General features: G+C 41.1%; 1 protein-coding gene across 7 annotated transcripts in view; it reads left to right on the forward strand.

Moving 5' to 3' along the window:
• Window positions 1-237: 237 nt before the first annotated feature.
• Window positions 238-18,466, forward strand: part of slc23a2 (solute carrier family 23 member 2) — a 30,683-nt gene continuing 12,454 nt past the window's right edge. Inside the window, exons 1-6 of one of the 7 annotated variants that reach the window (XM_053420617.1) lie at window positions 238-440; window positions 6,174-6,304; window positions 12,430-12,478; window positions 14,238-14,467; window positions 16,809-16,907; window positions 17,951-18,067. In XM_053420617.1, coding sequence (XP_053276592.1) covers window positions 12,430-12,478; window positions 14,238-14,467; window positions 16,809-16,907; window positions 17,951-18,067 — 495 coding nt within the window. In that variant the 5' untranslated portion in view covers window positions 238-440; window positions 6,174-6,304. The remainder of the gene's footprint in view (window positions 441-6,173; window positions 6,305-12,429; window positions 12,479-14,237; window positions 14,468-16,808; window positions 16,908-17,950; window positions 18,068-18,466) is intronic. The other 6 variants (XM_053420619.1, XM_053420616.1, XM_053420622.1 and 3 more) reach the window with 6 other exon arrangements.

Below are 18,466 nucleotides of genomic sequence, written 5' to 3' on the forward strand. Positions count from 1 at the left end.
AGACTTTAAATAAAACAGGTCAAAACCAGAGACACGCTAATTCACTCTGCTGTGTCTTTTGACGTCCGCGCCAGGGGGCCGCTCTTGATTGGCCGGGGCTGCATGCGAGGGGGCGGGCTCCCGACGTCACGGCTCAACGTGAACGCTGCGTGATGACGAAGGTCGACCCCCGTGCCTTTATGAAACATAGGATCCGTCCATGAGCGGCGCGTCTCTGCCTCCGAGAAGCAGCTGTCGGTCCACCCGGTGAGAAGCAACCTGTCCGTGCTGCCCGCTCTCTGCTCCCCTGTGTGCGGACACCACCCTCCGGCTTCGAGTAGAGGTTGTGTGGGCGCCTCCTCTCCGGCCGTCGCTGCGCTCCGACAACACGGACCACGGGGGGACGAGCCAACGGTTAGCTGAGTAGGGAAGTGGGCTCCGCGCTCCCTCTCATCGCGCAGGTGAGCGAGAAACGTGCCGTTCTTTTGTATTTGTCCTAATCCCAGTGAGACACGCACTTACATGCTGATACAGGAAAGTAGGTCGTGTAGAGAGAGAGAGCCGTGTTCCGGGTGGCCTCCTCCTCCTCCTCTCCCCGCCGTAGCAGCCGCGGCTGTCCGCCGGTGACCGGCTCAGGGATGTAGAGGTAGCTCCTCTGGTAGCTGGATCGGGACTCTGCGGGCCCCGCAGCGTGGCTGCTGATGTCCAACAGCGGCCGCGGAACACCCGCACACACCCGCCTCGGTCCTCCTCCGCTCTGGAGGCTCTGCTGTTTCCTAATTAGCGCGACAAGGCAGCGTGGAAACAGACATTTCACACAGGCGCTATCTCGTGAGGGGGCTCCATCGTGACTCTATAGAGTTGGACAGGCTCAGCGTGCATCTCTGGATCACAATGTCCTGTGTCATTCACACCAACGAGACATCACAAGGTGCAGCCGGGGAGAAGCTACAGACACCAGGCAGCACTACAGACCCACCAGAGCCTATTTGGCTGTATGGGATTTATTGGGTCCTTATGATGGGGATGGAGGATGTCCTGGGAACATGGTGTATCTTTCTGGGCAGCGGTGTGTTTGTGTGATGAGCTTGGCATTTGTCAGAGGCAACCACACTTCAAAAAGGTTACGTTCCATAAGCAGGGTATGGAAGCAACAGCCAGATGTTGTTGGGCAGAGATGCTGCCTCCCTTTGACTCTTTATGAGCTGTAATACATCCATTCCCCTCATCCCATGCAGAAGTGTGGGCAGCCCGGGTTTAAATATTTAAAACGGCATTCTTAAAAATGTAAGGGACTGCTAATTTAATACATACAATGTGAGATGCACTATGTAACAATTCTTCATTTAAAATGTCTAGAAACAACTAGACATACTTTATATAATTTGTGCCGACACGTTTACTTGATCCAAAATGTTTTCAGCCCAATTTTATTCAAGATACTCTCGCTCTTAATGGGACAAGATTAGATATTTTTGTTTTCTGCGTAACATGAATAAAACGTTACTTTCCCACGTGAACATTGTTGGCACCTGAATCTCAACCAGTGGGTTTTCATTGGCAATGTCGGTGAAGATAACAACGCTCATGATCCCTCGCTGCTTCACGATATCATCGAACTATATCCTTTTTGGGGGGGGGGGGGGATTGAGAGACTCCCATCGGCTGAAGTGGCATATTGTACATTTAGAAAGTAATCTGAAAAAGTTGGGCAGGCATAAGTTTGGTTACTAGAAGTCAGTATTTAGTTACCTTTCATAACGCACCCAGTCTCTAAGCACAATCTTCTTCTGTAATGTGTAATGCTTTGTTAGATGGTGAATCGCAAGCATGGTTAGATCTTGGTACAACCATGCTACATGCCTATTGGCTCACTGATGCTGATGATATTTATCCCTTGAGTTATGGAATGATGAGGCTTTATTTCGATACCTGTTATGAATATAGGACAAGATGTGGAATTTCCCTTGTATGGTTGAATGTCTTCCGCACAATTTAGGTAACCAACTACCACCAGATGTTAGCAGGTGTTCAAGGCCACCAGCAGATGATGGGGACGTAACTTTCCTTAGCACCCTGGCCTCATCGAGTGGTTTTGCCTTGTAATCAATGATACAGGCCGAACTTGAGGGTACCCAAAAGGTATTATGCATAAGGTAAATCTGACTGACAACTGGCTTGTAAGGCTGGACTATGAAAGCCATGTGGCCCGCTCAGTAGATCAGATGCTTTGCCGTTTTTGATCATAGGACAAGATGGAGAATATCCCTTGTAGGTTCTGCCGCACCTATTTATACCGACTGGGAGTTGATGTTCTCAGATGTTAGTGGCCACCAGTGAATGTTGGGGACATATCTTCAGTTGTGTTCCTTGGCATCTTCAGGTGTTTGGACCTTTTTTATCCCAAGACGCCCTCTTCTAAGGCAGGCCCACCACAGGTTGATCAGACATGATACTTGACGTAGAAGCATTTCAGCTCCCGGCTCTTGTGAACTCTGTCTAATCAATTTGTTTGACTCTTCTATCCTCAGTTTACTCAGTGTTGAGATTCCTAGCTGAACTTGACCCATCTTCCTGGATTGATTTAAGAATGAAAACTAGTCTGAGGAGTTAAAATACTACAGCTGCACTTTTAGTATGAAGAGTAACTTCACTGTGTGTTTAAACTTACGGCCTTCACCCTCAGGGTCATCGAACCATTCGGCCTCAGATAAAGGACTCTTGACTCTGTTTATCCAGCTGAAATTCTGACATTTGCAGCAGTTAAACTGGGATTGAAAGATGTTTAATTGAGGAAGTTTTGTCAAGATGGTTGATCATAGCGTTTAGATGATGCTCTTCTTTTGAATATTCAGCCATTTATCTGAGTGAGCACAAACAACCTCATTGTCTTTGCTTATTCAGGATGATTTTTATGGAATATTGTACTTGGGAAACGAGTTTGACCACACCTTCTACCCTCAAGGCATGTCGGGAACCTGACTGTTTGTCTATCCACTAGGATTACAACTGACTTTTCTCATGTATTATACTTGGACTATGAGCCTATGAATTCCGGTGTAAGGGTTATATTTTACAAACATCCTTTGCTTTGTTCAACATATCAACAGACTAGTGCAGAGTGTGAAATGATAATAAATGGTAAGATGAGTTACATTACATTACATTTCATTTGGCTGCTGCTTTTATCCAAAGCGACCCACAATTGGTGCATTCAACATCTATGAGGGGCCATTTAGGGGTTCAGTATCTTGCCCAAGGACACTTCGGCATGCAGATGTGGAAGAGTGAGGATTGAACCGCCAACCTTATTGTTGGAGGACCACCACTCCCCCTAGGCCACACAGTGTTGTTGACTGTGTTGTGCTAGTTGTGTTTGTACAGTCTGTGTGCAGCCAGTGCTGGTTTTGCATGCTGAGTATTTCGACATGCACCTTGTCCATACACCAGGCGCTGGACTCTGTGTTGTTAAATTTGATTGGCAGACTGGTGTGTGAGAGCACGATCAAAACTGGTACCCGTCCCTAGCCACCAGTTCTTATCTTCATAACCCTCTGGTTTTGGTGGTTTGATTTAGGAGCTTGAACTTGTTTTTTGTGAACATTTTCGTTGTTTGAAGCAGCTTCCTGCTGCTGCTTTGTATTTAGTGTTTGTTAAGAAAACCAGCTCACAGGTGCTTAACTGCCATAAAGTGGACTGGAATCCATAAATGTATCCATCGGCACTGTCAGTCTGGATCCCGATTTCCTCTTGGGGACTCGTGGCATGAACCCTCACAAACTCACCATACATTGTGTAAGAGGCAGTAAGGGCTCAAAATGTAAACAGGAATGGAACAGCATGTTGCTACATACTCTGTTACTGCGCTAAGTGTTACAAGAGTGGACCTTTTTTATTTTATGTTAACCTTCATTGTGGCGAAGGAACATGAGCGACCGATTGATTCTTATCATGTTCTGGGCTATTCTCACAAAGTGGACAGTCTTTTTATATGAATAGGATAAGTAACCACCCAAATTGTGGCTGTGAACCAACCTAGTGGTGACTGTGGTTATACTTGCATGAAAAACTTTTTATATTTAAAGTGGTTTGTTTATTGTTGTGTTTCCATTGTTACCCACATCACAATGCTATGCACTGTGGGTCTGTGAGGCAGCACTCCCTGGATGGAGCTGCGGTGTCGAGGTGTTGCCGATACGTGCGCTCAACCATGGCAAGTTAGTCTCTGCTGTTAATCTTGATGATTCCCCTGATATGATAACATGAGGGAAGATTCTCAAAGAGCAGCAGTTATTTGATCTGTACCAGGACTTTTTATTTTGGCCCATGTCGCATCTGCTGATATGTGTTAGTCTATGTGGAAGCCAGCCATCTGGTGGCAATCGAGACACTTTGGCTTCACTTTTGGTAGCCGTCATTTTGTCCCTCTTTATGCTGTATTCTACGGTCAAAACCAACACAAATTCAAAACAAACTATAACTAAGTAGGTACAAAACTGAGAAAGTAAAATATGTGTCATAAAAATTGAACCAAACACAACAGAGCTAAATCTGTTTAGAGGGTTTGGGATTTTTATTTGTCGCAGTAATCCAAATATATCAGTAACTATTAGCATATTCTGTAAGGAAGTGGATGATACTGTAATGGTTGGATCAAAAGCTTTGTGTCCACAGAAGTCTTGGTGACAGATTTTAGTCATTTTAACTAGAAGTAATAATGTAATGACATTAGGAATAGCTTTTAAAAAAAAAGGTAAAATTCAAGAAGTAATTTAGAGAGTGACAGCTCAGGCGACAGAAATCCTTACCAGTTATTCCTCGCTCTGACTTAAGGGCAGTAAAGGGATACAGAGATCACCTCACAGGATGTTGGACCAGAAACTGTCTCGTTGAGACAAACTGGGTCCCAGAAATGGATTCTTGGCCCTGTTAGCCGAAGGCAGCATGTGATTAAGATATCACTGTACTGCTGGGTCAGGCTTTGCCTATCCAGTGTACTGTGTAAAGGTGTGTGTGTGGTTGCATGGTGGGTGGTAAACTGTTGGAGTTTAGCAAGTGATTAGTATGTCCTTAAGTAGCATTGACTTCTGGTTATTTTTCAGTTTACTTGGCTTTAACGTTTGTGTGCTGTCAGATCAGAGGCCTGCACTACGAAGCAGGATTTGTGGCTATCGGTGTAATTTCAGGGTTTTCAGTTCTACGAAGCTTGTTCACTTCGTATCGGGTTAAATCACCATGTTAACTTAAGTTGAAAGGTCCAACTGCTCCGGAGCAGCTTAAAGGGATAGTTCACCAAAAAAAAAAAAATTCACTCATTACTCCGCAGTATGACGATGTTGGGGTTGGTGAAATGTTTGAATCCACAAAACACTTTTGGAATATCAGGGGTAAACAGTGTTGCAGCCAAATACAATACATTCAAAGTGACCATGTCGTCAAATGTTTAAAAAACTGCCTGTAAGCCCAGACATTCAAATCATCAGCCCAAAGCCGCGTTCAAGTTTGCGGACACAAGCTTGAGCCTCTATGCTCTCGCCCAAGGGCCACGTGACGACCTCTATGAGACCAAACACCTATTGTAACTGACCAGCTTCGTGTGGCCGCTTAGCCTGATTGCGATTGTTGGGTTGAGTTCACCCGGAAATCAGATAGATATCCTGGGTATGTTGAACTCGTTTCACAGAACTGGCCCCAGGTTTCCTAGGAAGACATTAGTTTGTTCAGAATCTATCCAGTGTCAAAATGAACATCAATCACACAGGTATGTCCCCTGCGTGTGTGTGGCTGCTATTATTGCTTTACTCGATGACCGCCTATGTGCTTGCAATGGGTCACATCTGGCCTGGTGTTATAAGTTACTGGATAAATGAGCATTCAATAGATCTTTTAGATTTCAAAGATGTTCTCTCTATCTGCCTCTGTGTGTGTGACCTTTGAAACCACTTATTGATGTATTTGTTGCAAGAATTTTGGTGCACATTCAAGTGTTTGTCTTGTAAAAAAAAAAGAAGAAGAAAAGCTTCTGCATGCTTACCCAACTTGTGTGAGTGAGATTGTTTCCTCTTGTCGGTTTTTGTAACCGTGTTTAATAATGATGATCGTAGCACGTGTTACTTAACCGTTTCATAACTTGAGCCCAGAGGCACATGTTCAGCTCCACAATTTGTGAAGTGATGTAATTGTGCATCCCACAGGGAGGAAGACGGCTCACTCGACGAAACAGAAGCTACAACTCAAAATTGGCATATTGGTCTGAACATCATTTTCAAAGACAGGCTTTTAACAACGATCCTTTAAGGAACATTTCTATCGGACATTTTAAGAGGTGAGTTGTAGTTGGTGGTGGTAGAAGGGTTAGATTTACTCTGTTAGATTTACTCTGTTAGATGTATTTAAATGGTTCTTTTAGTAAATTTTACTTCTGAGATTAGTTGTTTTGCAGAAGACTTTTTACTCAGTTACATTAAGGGGGGAAAAAAAATTACTTCTACTCTTTTACATTGGGCCGCACACTTCTTGCCACTTTTCCATGTCTATTATTTATTGATCTTATTACCTTCTAGTCCTGAGATAACACAAAAGATCCTATTAAAACAAAACCTTGTTGAAACAGCAGAAGGACTGTTTATAAAAGATGCAGATCAATTAAAACTAAATGGTTCATTTTCTCTAAATCAAGTAATCGTTACAGTTGTAGAAATGACCAGGTTTTCCTACCACCACGTCCACAGGCATGAATCCTATTTCCTGTGAGACTCTGGAAACACTGTAAATTGACTGATGTTCTGTGTGTGCTGCTCACACACTAAAGTCTATTGTTCTGTTAAAACTGGCTTAGCTGCTTTCCACCTCCGATGTAATGAATTGTTTAACATCTACAATGTGACCTTGTTGCACGTTGGAAACCTTGTTCAGGGTCTCGGTTGTTGGTTTCCACCTTCTCCTTTCTCTCGTATTAGCGGAGTCTGTGAGGAGCCTTCATATCGCTCCTCAGCAGTGTCTCCTTATCTCTCTGAGACCTCCTTTATTTTGTCTGTCCTGTCCCCTGTTATACGAACACACACGAGTCAAACGCAAATGATCCTGTATGGTGTGAATGTGTTTGGGTGGTGGGAGTGATTATGTTGCAGAGTTGAACGTGTTTTTTAAAGTGTGATGTAATGCTGAGAATTAGCAGTTCACAGTATGCAACTATTAAATTGTTTCAGTCACTTTAAAAAAAAAGAAAGTGTGTGTGTGTCACTTTGGAAAAAGCACTACCATACATAGAAGACACATGATGTCAAGACAGCTATTGGTTGATGTGCTGTAAACAACATGTCATGTCCGCAGCCGATTTGATGCTTTCTTGTCTGCCTCTGCCGGCTGCAGCACCACTCACCTGAACGCTCCTGCGATTTCTGTGTTGTCGTGAACGGGTCTGAATGGGGATTCCCCTGCTACCTTGTGTTAATGTGTGAAAACTGCTTTGGTGGTTTTGAACTGTCGGACAAAATAAGAATTCCCTTCTTTGTGGGGAGTCTTCTTTTCCAAAGAAACTTCATTTTTACAGTTATAAACTTGATTAGTCTGTTCCCCAAAAAAGTTAGATGTTATCGACTCGCAAGCATTCACACTCGCGTCAGCCCCTTTAGCTTGGAAAGTTTGTGCGTGAGTCTTTAACATCAGATCAGGGTCATTGTGTCTGTGAGTAAGAAGTCGTCGAATGAAGACACAACCGAGATGTACCCAGGACCTGCGGGCAGTGACAGTACAATTTTAAGAATGACTTTTGAATATTCACGTGTTCTTTTCAGGGATCAAAATTATAAACGGGACAAGTTCTTTCTGTCATGCAAACATTTTAGGTCCACATTCATTGTTGGGAAATTGAAAGTGATAACGTTTAGGCAATTCTTTATTTTTTTTAGACTTTGCATATTGCACAGCTCCAACCTGTTTAAAGTGTTATAATAGTGCCATCACAACAATTTCTCTGTGATGACTCACTTTAAATGTAACTGAGGAACTTTGTTTGCTGTAAAAACACTTTGAGTCAGATTACATATGTTTAACTGTTTATTACGAAACTGATAGGGGACTAAGGGAAGGTAATCTGTCTCCACAGTTGCTGTACAAGCAAGTGAAATTGGTTGCCCCACTGCGAGCAACAGCAGGAATGTGCCTCAGGCAGGCTTAAAGGATTTCATCAGCTTTAAGCACCATTGAATAACTTCACTTTGTCTCTGCTTGACTTGATGAAAAAATAATAAAATAAAGTCTGTGGGTGGGGAAACAACCTATAACAAAAGCATATTACTTTTGTATTGTATATCACCTTTAATGCCCCGTCATGTACCTTGGTTGATATGCTGTGTGAGTAGGTGTTGCTTTGAGAAAGGGATAGAAATACAGTTCCCCTGCTCTAAATGTTAATCTGTTTCCTGCTGCTTTTGTTTCTTTAACTGAGAAATGTGTTTATATAGCACAGCTTGGAAGTCGTCCTGCTGCTGAACAGAAAAGTACAAAAATATTTGTATTAAATAAGGCAACTGCTCAATGCAAGCTAATTTTTATCATGAAGGACAGTACCCAAAGTATATTGACACTCAATAGTCATGTGTGTTTTGGATAAGCGGGACGATCCGGGGCTCAGTTCTGTCTTTGCGAGATTTGAAACATTTTAATTTTGTCGTAAAATAATTCATGTATCTTGACAAAAAAATCAGGCATATTTATGGTACCTGCTGCAACAAAACTATATGTAATTTATGGGTGAAAATAAAGTTTAGATACAATAACTACTGGAGTCCTTCCTGTGACGGAAGAGACCCAGATGTCTTAAGCGGAGCTTTTTTTCTACTCAGTGCATTGAGGAGAAGATGGATGTGCAATACAAGTTGATGCAGTGTATTAATGCCATCCAGTTGATGGGTTGGTCCTGCTTGTAGGGAGTATTTAAATAAAACATCGATACATGGGTTAGGATTCTTGGGTCCCTAGAAGCATTACTCATAGGTCGAGCTGCATCACAAATCTCCAGTGTGGACAGGTCCTGGGTTATGACTGGACTCGATTCTCTCTCCATGATATGTATGGCCTTTGTTGTCATGCCAACTATCTTTGGGAACTGGGGTAGCTGGATCCTAGGACTATTCTTGTGACCAATAATTAAATATTTTAATATGTGGCCTGCCTATGACTCAAGCAGAAAGATTTAATTTGCAACTGCCATGGTCGGAGCTGCATATGAACCAGTGTTGAGTTTCAGTCTGGTGTTGGAACCATTCCACCGGTTTGATTGAGTGTTATTAGCACTGACCGCTGCCTAAGAGATCTGGTGCTTTACCACAAACTGTTGTGTGCCTCTCCCTGAAGTTTCTGCTTGTTGTAGGAGAAACGTGACGGCCCTGTAGTGTCTTCACATTTCTTTTCCAGCCACGCACCTCACCAGGTGTTTTGGTTACATGGTTCCTCTTTTCAGTGTGAAGGTGCTCAGATGGGCTAAACCCAAACTCTGCTTCTGAAAGTCCCTTCAAAAGTCGGTGTGCAAATCACAGATGCTGAAGCCAAGATAGAGGACATGACCTGTGTTCAGACTGAGAAGCCAAAATCAGTTCTCTGTAGTAGAGCTTACCCAGTTTATCATATTGGCTGATGATATCAGTCAGTGAGCCTTTCACTGACATATCAGTCTTCAGCATCAGGATTTTTGGTTGCTGATATTCACTGATTTAAAAACTTGCATATACTACAGAACGATCAATGCAGAAAAGATGGTCCTCTGTTGATGATTTTACCTAAGAAATATACAACATTGGCAAATTTTACATGTCACCATTGTACAAATGTTTTATTTAAAAAAAAAAAGGTCAGCCGGTACAGTGTAGTTCCTACTGAGCCAATGAGCAGATTCAGAGATGGCCTAAATATCTCTTAGGAACTTACTGTTCTCACTCACTGACAGTGCAGATCAATCATAAATCTTTGATTTAAAAAGTAACGATAGCAATAAACAATTTAACTTCTCCTTCACCAGACTGAAGATTGACCTTAAAGTGCTTCACAAACATTTCTCAGAAAATAGACACCTTTTCGATTGTTTGAAATTATACAAATCACATTCAAACAACAAAATGAAATGCAACAAATCAAGGAACTTTTAAGTAAATCTGTCTCCAAGGGTTTGATGATAAACCCAACCCTTAACTTCAGATAAATTGTTGTTCAAGTGCGGTGATGTGTGATGATGACCAAAGGCGGATGTTTAAAAGTTACTGCATAAAGGTGGTAAACAATTAAAAGCCTTGTTTACAAAAATTTATAATTTAAAAAGCACGAGTGCTTAACTGTCCCAACTTTCCCAACCTTCAATCCAAAATCCAAAGATATTCAGTATATCATCATATGACTAAGCACATTTAAGAAGCTGGTACCAGCTAAAAAATTACAAAAGCGAGTTATTCAATTATCCAAATTATTTTAGATACATTTTAATTTCATTTCTGTTGCAGCTCTGCTTCATATTTGCACTGCGAGAGCCTGTGACTGATTCTGTTATCGTCATTCACTTCTGCTCTGACACTGACAGGAAGTTGACCAATGTAAACATGGCCTTGCAAGTGTTGTACAATCTCCCCCTCACTCGCCTCATGGTGAAATCTGAACCCCTCACGTGAGCTCTGTAATGCAAAGTGTCGCCTGCTGTCGGACAAGAGCAGAGCCGCTGAGGTTTGTATTTACATCACATCAGCATCTTTACTCTGATTTATTTCTTATTTTACATAGTTTAACGGCAGTTATGAAATTACTGTATGGTTGATGGGTTGAACTAAATTATTAAAAGTGAATTGATGATGCCGTCCTTCCACAGAAATGAACTGATTTTTAGCAGCAGGAACCAAGAAGTCCCTTTGTTTTGTATTTAATACAATCATAGATAATGGTTGAAGAAATGGCTCAAAGCAAACTTGTATTCAAGGGCAGTTTTTTTTACATTTTTCATAAACGAGTAATAAGGAATTTACTTAACATGTTTATTGATAGTGACAATAAACTGCTGACTAACATGTGGAGGGGATGCACGCACACAAATTTAGCATTCGAGAGGAAACCGCCAACACAAACATCTGATGCTGAGCCACAGCACAACCAGCCTGCACAGGATCCACACATCATGTTATAATGGTTAACTCTGGACACCAGACTGTTTATTCTGGGACTAGTTCAAATTAAGATCGCATTTGTCTTTGTTTCTACCCACTCTTGTTTTTTTGGTCTATTTATTGTCATTGAGACTTCAGATATTCTCTTACATGAACTAAGTGTCAGTTCTCTTGTCTTCTGTTCCAGTTCCCTATGATCCCCTGTGTACGTACATGTGTTGACAGTTTCCCAGTCAACCCCAACTCACAGTAAAAACAGGGGAAGGGATGAGTGTTTCTGTCTCTCTGGCAACAGTGGAAAATTGCATTCAAGGATGTCATCCCGCAGAAGCATGGCTCTGCTAGTGTTAGCACATGCCTCATCAGACCTTAAGTCACCCAGAGGCTGCTGGGATACACTCTGTCACAATCCATCTCACAACTGACTCACAGCACCGAGGGCACCACAGGCTGGACAATGTTCAGGTCAATGATTCACTGCAGCATCATCCACCAGCTAGACATGTGGCATTTTCTTTCAGGATGATTCTAGTTTTATTATGTGTAGAGCCGCAACATTAGGTATTTTACAGTACAATATAAAGATGATAAGTCACTGGTAACAACCTTTCAAGTCTATAAAGATTTACAGTTTTTATATATCATGGTGGACTTAATATCTTTGAGCTTTGGACCACAGTTCACATTAACTCAGACATTTGAAGTTGTCCACAAGGAATCTGGGAACGAGGGATTTATTTAATGATCATCAAATCAAATATTTGGTCTGTGCAAATGGTTTTATGACAATAATCAGTTGGTTGCCCTAATGATTTTAGTCTTATTTGTTTAGTTTGATCATATCGATGAAACCTTGTATCTGCCATCATTTTAATCGTTTGGAAACATTTTTGGTAATAAAAGAGATTTAAATATTCAGCCGATTCACAGGTTGTAAACAACTCCACATTTAACATGCAATTCATTAAAGATTGTGAAGAAAGTCACAATTCAGAAACTGATTGGGATTATTTGCATCAAGTTCCTCCAACCAACACACTTCAAATATACTTATTAAAAGCTTTCTTACAAACTGTGTTAAACGTGGTCATCACCAGTGACCAGCTTTTTTTTAGTTGCTACATAGACCCTCTATAGGTCACACTAATAACGTTTGCCTGTGATAAAATGCTGTCTGTCAAATTAACTTATGTCTCACCTCCCTCCTCCTCCTTTACCCTTCTACCTCACTCCTCCCCATCTCTTCCTCTCTTTCTACTTCTTCTTCTACATCCTCCTTTCCCTCTCTCTTGCCCCTTCCACACAGATGCTCCCAGCCGCCCAGCTTGACAAGAGTGATGGGATGTGTCAACTAGGTATTACAGCTATCCCATTCACATTTTACACCGCAAGCGCGGAGTCCTTGCTAATCCTTTCCAGCTGTAATGAGTGAAAACGCTCATTATCTGCCTTTTCCCTCACTATTAGTGTGACCACACTAACGAGGCAAACTGACTTGTCTTTTACCCAATACAAAAACAAATTCATTGGTCCATTTCTCTCTTTTTTTTCGCGATAGTCGCCATGATGCTTTTCAGCAATGACCCATAACTGGTTCTTGGGTGTTTCACTCAGCCTGACTGTGACTTGACAGGCATGCAGCCTGTGGACCACAGTGAAGGACGCGTCCATTTTTTTTATCACAGAAAAACATTTGTTTTGTATTTCTTGGCCTTGTTCCCCGGATCAAACTTTCTCGTGGGTTTTTATAAAGCCTCGTGGCCTCACATTCCCCATTTCTATTTTTCACATCATGAACTAATAGATTGTTGTTAATTTCCTATGCCATGTATTCAAGGAGATATCACACAAATGAAACAAACTCTAAAAACAACTATAAATAACAGAACATAAATGTACACGTTCTTGCAGAATAGCTTATATCTCCGACAGACTCCTAAACATGTGTGTGATCACTTGAGAGTCGCTCTTAAAATTGACTTTGCTGAGTGCAGTTATATATTATATTGCTCATGCTCTGTGAAGAACTTTTTTTTACTACTCAATACCTAACTATATATATATATTTTAGTATAGCTTTTATGAAGGAACATTTTTCACAGCACTTTCAGTTGAGAGAAATGCAGAGACACTTAATCTGCTCACAGCTTGTTGTGTATCTGTTGAACTCTGCAGGGACCCCGATGCCAGTTGAGATCTTGGCAACTATTCCATTTCTCTTTTTATTATATATTTCTAGTACATTTTGTGAGTGACTTCTAATCATGAAGTGAATAAAGTGCACCGATGTTCCAGTAGGTTTTTCCAGTGTCAGCTTAAAGTCAGGAGTGGAGCAACATGGTGCAAATTCCTCATTTCACAAAAACACAAGGACCGAGTCCGATTTGAGATCTTTGGTCTGCTTCTCTCCTCATCTTGTCACTCTGATCATTTGTTCCTCTTTCAAAAATCACGTTGTTTTTCGTTGAGCTTTATTTCTGAATTAAAATGATTATTACATCATTATTTTAGTGTAGGTCTGCTATTATCAGTTATTTTGGTCTGTCAAATGTCAGTAAATGTTGGAAGAAAATAAATTATTATAATAAAAACAATGCAATGACTTCAGATTCATAGTTGTCTCAAAACCCAAAGATGTAGAGTTTACTAAGAAAATAAACAAATTTCAACTAAGGGGAAGAACCAGTCAAATTTTTGTATTTGTTCTTAAAAACTGGCTTCGATGATTATTATTTAGATAATCCCCTAGTCACGTTTCCAGAGACAAACCAGGTGTCTTTAAAATTGCCTTCTTTACCTACAGCGGGCAAAAAAAGAACTGAAACCTTTTTGATATGAAACAATCTTTGCGTTTGTAAATGTGTAACCGGCTAACTAACTCTATTTGCTTGATAAATGATAAATGTCAGTTAACAATTCTTATGGTCTAGAATAGTGGAGAAAAAACACAAGACAGACGATGGACCTGAGAAGTTTCTCATCAATAAGAAGTCCGGCCTGGCAGCCTCAGGCCTGATGAGATGAGCTCGTCATAGTGAAGCCAGGATATTAGAACCTTTTAGCGTCATAAATGGAGATATTGATCTCTCTGTTTATCTTTCCTATGTCTCGAAGCAGATGACGCAGTCCTGGACGATGTAATCGGACTGAAGACTTCATCTGCATTGTTCACACCAGAGCGAGATCCAGGCGGGACAAAGATAGAGGAGGAGGACGAGGACGACATTGAATACACAAGGATGGGCGTGGGGAAAAACACCACCTCCAAGACGATGGACGGCAGCAGCGAGGGAGGGAAATATGAAGAGGAGGGAAAACATGGAGCTGATTTCTACCCTATTCCGGTACACGACTGTTAATTGGCCTTTTTCATTGTTGTAAAGCGTTTTTTCCAAAGACTCATCATGAACGTGCCCAATGCTCATAATGAACAAATGACAAATACAGTGTTAGGTAAATGTGCATGAAAACATATAATTACTGTTCTGTTCCTTCACCTCCTCCAGTCTCTCTTTCTTTGACCCACACACGCAGAGTTGCTACACACAAGTCTTCTTCATGGGCTGCTGCGGCTCTGTCCATCCATTCCCTTTGTTTGTAGGTCCAAGGCAAAATGACCACAATGACTATTTGTTCATGAGCCCATTTATAAATCACACACAGACACAATGCTGCTTTATTAAAACAGTTTTCTCATAAATCCGGTGGTGGATATTCGATAGGTAGAATGTCCTGAACCCCTTCAGCATTCCAATCCTCACCTGCGGTCATGGATTGTTGGTAGTGATCAAAACCGATAACAGTGAAGATGAGGGTGAATGTCAAACTGACAATTTGACAGACACCCGTATCCCACTGTCTGGTCAGCCGTGTGAAGGTGGGAGAGGAGCCAAGGATTGGGCTTCTGTATCCAGCTTTCTATTTGACATTTCAAAGAATTATTTGTGGCGCTTTTCATTCAAGAACCGACAACACTTTGAGCGTCTCAATGGAGAGGCTGTCTGATGATTCATATTAAAACAATGTCACACCTCCCCCTTTTCACTCCATCCTCCAACGTGGCAGTTTTAGAACAGCTACTGACACTTGATTTGAGACGGCACATCTTGAAAGCTTGTTTCTGGGAGACCATAAATCTGCCTTTGGCCTGATGCCTCTGCAAGTCCCAGACAAAAATAGATATATGAATTTTCAATTTTTTTGATGAGTATTTACATTGTATTGTAAAACACCCAACTGTCTTTTTTTCCCCCAGCTGGGCAGTGTTTTAGTGTCGCTGCTCTCAACAGTGTCGTAGGCAAACTGCAGTTTTCAACACGGCCCTTTAATGAACCCACTGTTTAATAGTTAGAAGTTAGTGGAGATCAAAACGGAACTCAAAAGCATCAGCTGTCCATAAACATGGCTCCAAGTAAATGCTACTGGTATCATATCTGTTCCATGTGCTAACAAACCACTGCTGCAACATTCACTATAGTATATCTGCTTTATATGTTGGTCATGTTGGGGATTTATTAACAGATTGTACCCAAAATGTCTGTTAATTCAAGTTTGAGTAAAGTCAATCAATCAAATTTTATTCGTATAGCCCATATTCACAAATCACAATTTGTCTCATAGGGCTTTAACATTGGTGAGACATCCTCTGTCATTAACCCTCAGCAAGAGTAATAAAAAAAACTACTAAAAAACCCTTTTTAACAGGGTAAAAATACGTAGAAACCTCGGAGAGAGCCACATGTGAGGGATCCCTCTCCCAGGACAGACAGAAGTGCAATAGATGTCAAGTGTAGGAAAACATCAAGATTAAAGTTTTTAGCAGCATTGATGAGGGTAAACATTTTGAAGGATAACTTCAATACTATATATCAAGTAGTCCTGCTGCAATCTTAGTCTATGGTCAGCAGCCAGCAAGATCATGATCCATCATCAAGATCGGATGCACTATAGTCCACAGTCATTGTCCACTGCCGCCAGTTAGGATCCATCATCAGTAACTGAACACTACTTCCACAGGGGCATTTAACTAAGATTCAACTTCCTACAGAGCTATGACATTGACCTTGAAGGCTGTCAGGCTCCTTTTGTAAACTAAGATAATCCCGATTCATTCTGTTAAAACAATGTCGTTTTCAGAAGCTGTTAAGAGGAACACAAAGGGCAGAAAATATGACATTAGCTATAACTTCCTTTGCCTTTTTATTATGTCCCATCGACGCATTGTGAACAGATCGTTCAACAACAGACCTTCACCCCCAGCATTCATTTACATATGTACAGCCTGCTGCTCAGTATTTTTATAGATGCATGTAGAATAAAACTATTTAGCTGACCTGTTTTTCCTTGCATGTAAACACATCTGTCCTCTACCTAAGGTTTTTATCAGATGGAATCACAGGACTCTGCAGTAAAAAGTGGGCTGTAAAAATCCCTTTTTAACCACTTTAGTCTATTCATTATAATGTTTTTATGAACTTACCTTCGTTGATTGCCTATACATGACGTGTACATGTGAGACTCCCATACATACTCAGACACTTGTAATTCAGCAAGTTTGCATATACTCATTTTTTTAACCGTAGATATCAGGGTTTCTTTTTTCTCTGCAAACTGATGTTCTCTTGTAAATATATATTTATGTGTAGGCCTATTAAAAGTCTAAATTGCATGTGATTGTGTGTTTAGGTGGTGGTCAACGGAGTTGGTGGTGCATGTGGAGACCAGGACACTGAGAATACAGAGCTGATGGCGATATACAGTAAAGATAATCAGGCCGCTGAAAAGGTAAGACGAGAGAAAACGTGCAGAGATGAATCATAATCCTTGTAATAATAATAATACTAATCATCCAAAGTGACTGTTAACTGTTAAGTCTCAGTTTAAGCAGACTGACAAATGGTCACATGACTCAACATGCTTACTCACACAGTAACAGGCTCTGTGCTGCACCCTGTAATTTAGTTCATCCACAGTCGGCATCACCGTCTGAATGACTTGACATTTCTTCCCTTACGCCACAAAGACGCACCCCCTCCCTCTTTGTTGGACTGTGTTGTGGTCCAAACTTGTCTCTTTGTTCTGATGGTCTGTCTGAGTGGAAGTAGCGCATGTGTGTCCCTTACTGTGAAACAGCCAGCCCTCTTCACGTGTTTAAGGTGAAATAGATTCATCTCAGATTGATATGAACATTACAACAGAAAACATTTGGGCACAATGAGCAAACATTTTTTTGTCAAATGAGTAACTTCTGTTCATGTCTCCTTAGAAAGAGACTTTCTCTAAGCTTGTCTTGATTTTGTCTTGGAAGAGTTTGAGGGGTTAAAATGTTACATCTTGCCAGATATGTAAAGTTCATTTTGTATGTTGTAAAACCTCTTCACAAGCCTGAAGGAAAACTCGCCTCACCTGCACATTCAAATGTCAGTCATGTCAGACTAGTGTTTTATAAATGGTGTCATAGGGCAGATTAAAATTGTCAAGTTATTCCTCACTCAACAATCTTGATGTCTTCCCTTTTATTGTGAAATTTCCTCACTTTCACCGTGACTGTGCGTTTTTCTTTGTTGAGAGAATGAAATCATGTCATGTGCTTCACTTCACACTTCCTTCTCTCTTTCACTGCCTTGTTTTTTTTTATAACTGTGCTCAATCAGCAAATTTAGCCTTCCTCTTATCCGCTCAGGACAGACTGTTCTCACCTTTGATAATGGTTCGGCGTTGAAGTAAAATCTTCCAAGATACATTTTGGCCCTTTCCATAAAGTAAAGTACACAGGAAAACAAAAACATGTCAGGAAAGATATGAAATATTTTTCTGTGTATGTGTAGAGCTCGATGTCTGAGACGCTGGACAGCACAGACAGTATTGATGCAAGGAGGATGGATATGATCTACACCATTGAGGACACCCCACCCTGGTACCTCTGTGTGTTCCTGGGCATGCAGGTAAATCTTCAGACGGATTTATTGTGTATATTATCCGTCATCAATATATTTTTGTCTCCGGGACTAAAAGAGGTATTTGAAGTATAGTGAAGTGTTTTTAACTTTTATTATAATATTACGGGGAAAAAAGGTATCTTCAGAAATGTCATTGCACATCTGGACATATTGTAGAATATTGTTTTAATGCCATTATCCTGAAAATAACATGGGAATACCAATCAACCTAATGGATCCACACCACACCTGCTCAAAACTTCCTGGAAATTGGTTTAGTCGATTTTAAGTAATCCTGCAGACGACTCACTGACTGACTGAGACAGATTAACAGACAGACAAATGGCAAAGGAAACATAACCTCCTTGGCGTAGGTAATTAATTATTCAAGTAACCACAAGTGGT

Source organism: Pleuronectes platessa, chromosome 4 (genome assembly GCF_947347685.1).
Source record: "Pleuronectes platessa chromosome 4, fPlePla1.1, whole genome shotgun sequence".
Classification (NCBI taxonomy): Eukaryota; Metazoa; Chordata; class Actinopteri; order Pleuronectiformes; family Pleuronectidae; genus Pleuronectes; species Pleuronectes platessa.